The sequence below is a fragment of the Sinocyclocheilus anshuiensis genome, unplaced genomic scaffold (genome assembly GCF_001515605.1).
Source record: "Sinocyclocheilus anshuiensis isolate Anshui unplaced genomic scaffold, SAMN03320099.WGS_v1.1 scaffold647, whole genome shotgun sequence".
NCBI lineage: Eukaryota > Metazoa > Chordata > Actinopteri > Cypriniformes > Cyprinidae > Sinocyclocheilus > Sinocyclocheilus anshuiensis.
The window spans coordinates 131,339-140,166 of NW_015552606.1; the positions used below are offsets into that span (position 1 = coordinate 131,339).

Here is an 8,828-nt window from a genome sequence, read left to right on the forward strand (position 1 = left end):
ACTATGCACGTTTACAACCAAGTGTCACAATTACTTTGTCTTCATTTTTGAACTTAACCTTTTTTTGTGAAATATTTTGCTTGAAAAGAGTGCTTATAAGTTGTTTCTTTCAAATAAAGTTAATATTTTGTTTTCTAATGCATTCAGACATTAAATGTGTCTTATGTTGTGTTTTCTGATTTTATTTTTCCCAAAAATGCTAGTCGATGTTATTGCATTGGAACAAAACCTACTGTCTTTGCTCACACATGGTACAAAAACCTCCGCCCAAAAAATAGCATTTTTGACTGATAATATATAACTGATTATAACATCGATTTTTGAGTAAACATTGCCAAAATTATTCACAGATAAAGCTTTTTTCACTCAAAAGCTGAAAATAACTAAACAAAACAATTACATTTATGATTTGGTGATGATATATCATAGGGAGAGATTAACAAGCAATGTTTAAAAGACCAGGAACACCAAATTTGGTAAAGGATTTTCAGCACGAGAGATAAAATATTTGTACTATATTATTTGCTTCTTATCCACCTTGAGGAGCCGCTTTCACCAACAATCCTCTGAATAAGAGAGGGAGCTGTCATATGGAGCCTATGCTGTACACATCTACTGCAATGAACTATATCACAAAGGAATGTTAGCAATTCCTGCTGGTCTTAAGGACACTTTAGTGTATAAAGCTGCAAGCACATTTTCAAAGTAGGTCAAAAAAAGTTTCACAGTTCTCAAATCTGCCTGTGATTTGTATATTGTAAAGTCAAGCCAGAGTGCATACAAGGGAATTACTGTGTTCAGCGAGTGCAGGCGAAGGACTCTGAACTCACAGCTTACCGACATTCCCTCACTTACTAAATAAATACTCGCTCTACCTCCAGTATTAATCCCAAGAGAGCAGCCGAGAGAGCTAGAGAGATGTAATGTGTCCCTTTTGGAGGGATTTCAGAGATGACGCAGTCAGATGAAGGGCACTATTTTAGAACAAGGCCCCTGTGTCAGTTTCCCTGCTACTGATTGACCTTCCTCACTCAAACACAAACACACACACACAGAGCTGAATAGAGGTAAAAACACAATTACACAAATGTGTTTGATTAACAAAATCATAAGCAGAGGCATGCGATTTGCTACAGTCAAGATTGGATCCTTTATTCATACAATTTGACTACAACAAACCTTATTTGTACCCTGGTGTCAGTGTAAAATTCTTCAAAAAATCCACTTCGAATGCAACTTTCCAACCAGCCCATAGTCATCTAGTCCGTTTTATACAAATGTGCAAAATAAGACCATCTTTACGAATCCTTCAGTCTTCAGTGTCATTCCAGGATCCACAGGACATGGCTTGGTGGGGAAGGGGCGGAGTTTATAGTCCTTAGCTCCGCACCTTTCATATTCACCACAGCCCCACAGTGACCGGCCATTCTAATTCAAGTAAAGTGCTCTTTTGAGAAAACACAAAGATTTGTGTCCTTGAAATTTCTTCGCTCTCCATGGTAATGGAGACAATACAATAACACGCCGAGCGGGACGATAATAAAATTACGACAGCAAACTACACAGTTACCCTTTTGTGCCCTAACAAGGAAGCTCTGAGTAGTCATACGAACTCCAGCTTGCCATGTCCTGTGTACATCCCCCAGTGCACAAGAGATAGGAGGCGTTCGCCTCCGCTTCCTCCTCCCGTGCACAGCTCCGTCTGCCGCAGCTTATCACAGCCCAGACAGCAGTTCTCATGTCCCGTTACCGGCACCATGCACTCCAAGTCCAACTTGGCCACATGGCCTTTCTTGGCATGGTGGTGTCCATGAAAACTGTAATGCAGGCGAGACAGCATCTGTTGGCGCTGGGCCTGGAGACGCTTGTTTTCACTACGAAGCATTCGCAACGCCAGCATAATCAGCAGAACCAGGATAAGCCCACCCGCGATGGGAACTGCTATCACTGCTGCCCGGAACCACACCTCTTTAGCGGATGCTAACTCTTGCACCCTTGTGATCAGGTTCTGATTGGAGCTGTAGAATCGGTCTAGATAGAGAGAGAGAGCATGGTGAGGACAAAGTGAGATTTGGATTTTTATGAAAAAACAGCATGAGGAACGCTAACGTGTTACGTTTATACTTGTTCCACTCTTTTTAATATCTTAGCGCACCTTTTTAATTAAACAGGATTACATTTATGTGCTTTGAGCCGTCTGTCAAAGGACGCTGTGAGAAGCACATTCCAGCACAGTGGGAATGTTTCATGATCCACGTGCAATAAAAAGTATGTGATCTGAATCCAAGTGCTAAAAGGTAAACTGCCAGTTACCCACAAACTCGCACTGCACTGGAAACCATTAAATATCAGCCTGCAGTTTGGAGCCGTGAGAGCAGTAAAAGTCAATGTGTGCGCACATGTATGCCTGATATTAAAGAATCTGTCACAAGGGTCCATGTTTGCACAGGATTGACGTCAGACATCAGTAAAGATAGTATCCTACTTCGATTAGATAAAAAAATATCTACGCATAAAGGAATCACTGTCCTACTGGCCCATTCAATGTCAGACACTCTATACCAAGGTAAGGTTAACGGGACAATTCACCCAAAACTGAAAATTCTGTGATCATTTATTCACCCTCATGTCGTTCCAAACCAGTATGACTTTCTTCTTTGGAACAAGAAGAATTTATTTTGAAGAATGTTTCAACTGTTTTTGCCCATACAATGAAACAACCCCACTGACTTTCAATGTAAGGACCAAAAAAGATATGGTAACGCTTTATTTTAAGGTGTCCTTGTTACTCATGTTACATGTACTTACTATTATTATAACAATTAATTATGCATAATTACATGCAAGTAACCCTAAGCCAAACCCTAATCCTAACCCTAACCATATAGTAAGTACATGTAGTTAATTAATATTACTCAGTACTTATATGTATAATTACACTGTAACAAGGACACCTTAAAATAAAGTGTAACCAAAGATATTTTTCAAAATAAGTTTATGTTCCACAGAAGACCATTAGTCTTACAGGTTCGGAATGACAAGTAAAATGTTTTCATTTTTGGTTTCAATTTTAATTTTGGAGTGATCTATCTCTTTTAAAACATAAAACAAACAGCTAACAACATATGATCAAATCCACTAACACAGCTTTCTTTTTCAGTCAAATTTGTGTATCTCACCTGTCGAATCACCTCGAGGGTGCGTGAGGTCATGCAAACCTCTGTAGTTACACATATCCTCATGGCAACACGCTACAAGAGAGGCGCTTCCGCTGGAAACGTCCACATTTTTGCTGGAACACACATCCGCTGATTTTACTAGCAAATCTACACAGCCATGTGTTAGAGGCGAGTTTGTGTTAAGTGGGTCCAGGACCTTCGTGAAGCAAGCGTTGAGCTCCGATTTACACATGTATCCAGTGGCAACACAGTGTGGTGCGTCACAGTAGCACCTGATCTCTCCTGCAAAACAAAGAAATCATGTTAGTTAAAATCTTTAATAACCGATATCACTGACATTAATGCACCATCCTGGATATATTAAATCATAAAACAACTGTCCTGAAGTGCTTCCAATGAAAACGTTGAACTTTCCAAGGATTCTTGACAATAATTGTGTTTCAGACCAGCACCGTCAACTGTAACTGAAAGTTTGCCCGGTACTGCGTGGGAATGCTGAAATTCCCATCACATCCATTCCAACTGAAATTGAGCATTTAATTAGAGATTTAAACTATATCAGGCCGTATTTCTAGCATTACTAAGATTTGAAGTACTGCAACTGGTTAACTTTTTATTATCAGGAAAGCATTCTTCATTTTCATTTCAAGAGGATGTGAGGAAAATAAGTAACTAAAACTAAACTACTCAGATCTTATGCCAGAATTTGGCAAAGAGAGAGAGGACTAACACTAATATGTGGCAGTTTCTGTTCAACACTGTAACTGTGTCATGCCTTTTCATGCAAGGGATCCTTTAAATCTGTCTTATAAAACAGGAACCGTGTAGCTTATAATTAGTGGTTTGTTTGCCAAAGTCAATTTCTTTCAACCCAAATGGAAACTCGTAAAGGGGGGTGAGAGAAGGACTCCTTTTTCAGTTTGCACGCAAACCCACTTGTGGTCAAACCTGGCATTAAGTCGGAGGGTAACTTTTAAAGGGACAGTTCACCTAAAAATAAAAAATTCTTTCATTTACTTGCATTCGTGTTGTTTCATACCTGTATGACCCTCTTTCTTCTGTAGAGCACAAACAAAAGGAGACGTTAAGGACCGACAGCATCAGTCGCGGTTCATTATTATTGCATCTTTTTTCAATACAATGAAAGCGAATGGTGACTATGCTTAACATTTAATTTTGTGCGCCAAAAAAATACATTCATATAGATTTCGAGCGTTTAACAATTCTTTCATGGTTTCATCCCAAGGTTGGGGTAAACATTTTTAAAAACTTGAAAAGCTTCACATTTCGCGCTTATATATACGGTTAAAATGTATAGTCTGTTTCAGTAAGTGGTCAGTCAGTACATCATTTTTAACTATTGCCGAATTACCACTGCGCGTGTATGTGGACCAGAACACTAAACACACAACACGACACGAACACAAATAAACTCTGCCTTTGTGTTGTTGTAATCTGCTTGTGTACACTGTTCAAAACTGGAGTTACATGTAATTTCATTAGTGTAAGAAATCGCTCGAGTTCTTCTTATCAGGTAGGCTTAATTGGGTTTATTCTTATTTTATCTCTGATGGTTGTGCTTATCTAATAATGCATAAAAACGGAACATAGCAAGCTGGCCTTGGTAAGTGTTGCAAATCAATTTTTTGCAAATACTCAGAAAATTACTTTGGAGTGTTTTGGAGCAAAATAGCTGGATTATAGCTGCTCTAACGTTGACATTATTAGACCAGCCAAAATAGATCAAGTCCTACAACCAGACTTTAGCATCCAGAAACATAAACTTTAACAGATCGAATTCCTCTTTTTCCCTACTAAAACGATATATTAAAAGTAAAATGCAAGTTGTAAAGGTAGTTAATGTACAGTTGTAAGAATGACATTTAAGTTTTATAATGAGTTGTTTACATATTGTTAACAAGTTTAACTTCCATTAATTAAAATAGTAGCCACGCGTTCCTGTTTCTTCGGCAAAAAAGGCCAGTATTCGACACAAGTTTTGAGATATATAAACATTTTGAAGGACTTGTGTTTGCGCGCTGCAGTTTACATGGTCTTAGTTTTAAGACTCGTGTGCTTTTAGAAACGACTAGGCTAACGTTACATGAACTCGGTCTTACCTTTCGTGAGAAGAACAGCCATCGCACAAAGTTCCAGCTGAAACCAGAGACAAACAAGGCTGGAATGGCGATCCATTTACAACTGCTTTTGCTTGTCTTGATACCCTGTGGCAAGACCCTCCGAATGGTTTGAGGACTTGTTACATATGTCCTACATTGATTACTGCATTCCCAGGGATCTGTAATCTGCGCTGTATCCAAAAACAAACGGGCACAGAAAGGCTGTGTCTCGTTCCATCAGAGACCAATGCCGAACTGCTGAGATCCGAACTACAGAAACATTCCTTGTGCGTAACCAAACCAATCCGTCATGCGTTAGAAACCCAAATATATACACACACACACAAAAAACAAACAAAAAAAACGGATTCGTGAAATAATACAAAGAAACATCCAAAAGAAATTAGATTTGGACAACTATCCTGTATCACGGAGCAGCAGCTCACTGGCCGGGGAGATTTCACTGATTCACTTTTGGGAGCAGTGTAGTCACGCCCACATGAACGTTCATTGGTCTGCTTTGTTTGTTCATTTGCATACACCGTCTATTGGCATTGGTATTGGTTCACACAGCGGTCATACAATTTGTCTTTCCGCCTACAGATGCTGAGACAGAATCGCATGATGAGGCAGGTAGCAAGAAAAAAGTAATATAATGGTTATTAAAATGAAATCTGGAGTGGCTGATTACGAATTAAAAACCTAATATATTGTTTCATCAAGATTTAAAGACCCTTATCAAAACCATTAAGATGTTAATGTTTGTACCTGAGGATAGAATTAGCCTACTATGGAATTTTTTTTTTTTTTTTTTTTTTTTTTTTTTTATTTTTCAGTGCTTTGTCAGCCGTATGACAGTGAGTGTTTCCCAGGCTGCTGGAGGTGGAAACTGCAGGTCTGCACTAGAGAGTGGATGTAGGCGGGTCGTTTAGAGAAATTAGCAATCCAAAGAGGCACATGGCGCCAGCGAGACGACACAGACAGACAGTGACACTCAATTACCCCCCAGACAATCCCATGCAAAACACACAGAGCACAACGATCGATATCTCAACTGCTCTACCCGCCCTAATGTGTTGAGCACTTTGGTCAGGGCATGTGCTTCACAACTGAAGGCATTTTGGGCAACCTTGAACCATAAATAAACAAATAAATGCTCTTCAAATATAACCAAGTCAAGTGCTGCAGTAGGCTAGGTTATGAAAACATTTAGATCCACCCATCAAACAGTAGGCTACGATGTGTTATTTATTTATTTATTTATTTATATAAAGCAAAATTCATAATTAGAAAAATTAAACCTCTTTTTGGTCAAAAATTCATATGTCGTTGATTTGAAAAATCTGCCTGAAAATCTGTGAGGTTGCTGGCTAATACTATTTATTTACATACATGTCAAATACACACTTGCAAAAAAATTTTTTAATGTATTTTATTATGCACTGTAAAAAGTGTTGATTGTTTTCTCACATACACATACATACATACATAGGCCTACATACTGAGTTAGGTTAAAGAAAAAAAATTACAAGGTTAAAGAGTTAACTGACTTGAATCAAAACAGTTGATTTAGATGTCACCATTTTTGGGTTACAATTTTTTTCAGTCTATCCCATCAGCTCCTACTTATTTAAATAATTATGGGATAATTAGCCCCTACCGAGCGTTTATGAATTTTAATCTTTCTATCAAATTCATAACAGCATTCACTTCAAGATGTGATATGCTTTTATTTATTTCATTAATAATTTATTTAGACAAGTTTAATTGATACAGTAGGCAATAGTTAACGAAACAGATTGTAATAAATAAATCAATCTGGGTTGTGTGTGGAATTTGCGCGTACTGTGGTTTATTATAGCTGGAGGCAGTGACGGACGGCAGTGGCACAGGAGATAGGGAAGTGTTTGATGATGAGAGACAGACTGGGAGACGCTCACATCTGATAGACGGCCATCGATTCAGTGTCAAAGGCTAAAGACAAGCGATTCCGCTTCAGGGGACACATTCAGAGACCTACAGAAATTACCGGATTGACAGCAATGATCCTAATTGTAGTTTCACAGTGGCGCCAGTTCAAAACCAGTCCTCCCTTCAAATGGCGAGATTCACACCTCCACAGACTAACCCAAGCGTGTGATCACTACCGATACCTCTAATGCACCAGTGAGCTGTTTGAGAAAAAAAGTTAAATTTTTCTATTATTCGTAATTCGACCAACCTTAGCTAATTCAGAATATTAACTTTAATGTAGTAATTTCGCTATTAATAATGATCATTAGTAGGCTAATCCACTCGAACAGGTTTGTAATTATGAAGACTCACAAGATGATGAGGAATAGCTACAGTAATTATGACTTTCATAACAGGCCTATCAGTCTAACTGTTCTCGAGCACATTACAATAATTTAGCAAATGGCACGTTTTTCGTACGTAGTTAAGTTAGACCTAGTTAAGTCAAGCCACCAACATTTTTTTAATATAGCCTAATTTTAGATGGGCCTACTATGAAATTAGTCTTTTTTCCCTTGACAAACATGTTTATCCAACTTAGTGTCGAATGAAATATCCGTTAATTAACATTTCAAACAACACAGCATAGACAATTTGCAAAGTCTTTGTGTTTGAATTATCAGATGCTGCCCTCTTGTGTCCACAAGTGAAAATGTCCACTTGCTTTTTAATGTTCATGTTCAGGTTCCTGTTTCGATCAAAAAGAAATGATTTACAAAAACGTTATTGATACGAACAGAAGCACTGTACTGACATTTGCTATAGACTAATTGGATGATTTAAGCACATGAAAGGATCATGTATGAATACAGGGGACACTATGCTAATTTGGCTCAACTGATAAAATCTGAAATGGTTCAGAAATGGTTCAAGCTCTTAAACGATACCATTTTAAACAGCTCTGCACTTACAGATAAAAAGAGATTTAAACAAATACCTTCTCAAACAACTCTCTGAAATACATGCTTTATTGTTATTAGGTCATTCCAGTCACACTTTTAAACACATTTTAGCTTTTAGTAAACCATTCAAGTAATTTTATATGATAACCAAGCCTGTGAGGTTGTCATTGGCAACGCTGAAAATAATGCAAAGTAGTAGTCTTTTATTAAGAAAATCACTGAGAGACTACCCACTGCTTTAAAACAGACATCTGAGGGGAATGATTCAAGTGCAGGCACACAAACACTTTATTTTGCACGTTTTATTTGTTGTAAAATTTCAAAAGAAATGCATAAGTGTTAATTACTTTAGTTAATATAGTGTTATGCTATCACCCCTCTACTCTAGTTAATGCTATTTTATGACTGATTATATCACCCCTCTACTTTAATATACTGTTATTATATTTCTTAATCTATCACCCCTCTACTTTAGTTAATGTTACTTTATAACTTATTCCACCTCTACTTTAGTTTATGTATTATTATATTTTATTATATCACCCTTCTACTTTAGTTAATGCAGACTTACTGTTATTATATTTCTTGTTCTGTTACCGCTCTTCTTTGTAGGC

The 8,828-nt window shown here is 37.7% G+C and overlaps 1 protein-coding gene across 1 annotated transcript; it reads right to left on the reverse strand.

The window, feature by feature from the left end:
- Positions 1 to 434: 434 nt before the first annotated feature.
- LOC107665889 (BMP and activin membrane-bound inhibitor homolog) lies at positions 435 to 5,733 on the reverse strand. Its single transcript, XM_016456952.1, has 3 exons — positions 5,300 to 5,733; positions 3,180 to 3,461; positions 435 to 2,031 (listed from the first exon to the last, which is right to left on the reverse strand). The coding sequence occupies exons 1-3, from the start codon at positions 5,373 to 5,375 to the stop codon at positions 1,604 to 1,606; spliced, it is 786 nt and encodes a 261-aa protein (XP_016312438.1). The 5' UTR covers positions 5,376 to 5,733; the 3' UTR covers positions 435 to 1,603.
- Between the last annotated feature and the right edge of the window lie 3,095 nt (positions 5,734 to 8,828).

What these genes read in the sequence shown, in the direction of transcription:
- LOC107665889 (XM_016456952.1), bottom strand. Translation starts at nt 5,375, where the DNA reads ATGGATCGCCATTCCAGCCTTGTTTGTCTCTGGTTTCAGCTGGAACTT. An exon ending in GGCTGTTCTTCTCACGAAAG is followed by an intron (nt 3,462 to 5,299) that starts GTAAGACCGAGT and finishes TTTGTTTTGCAG; the next exon opens with GAGAGATCAGGTGCTACTGT. An exon ending in CCCTCGAGGTGATTCGACAG is followed by an intron (nt 2,032 to 3,179) that starts GTGAGATACACA and finishes CTCTCTATCTAG; the next exon opens with ACCGATTCTACAGCTCCAAT.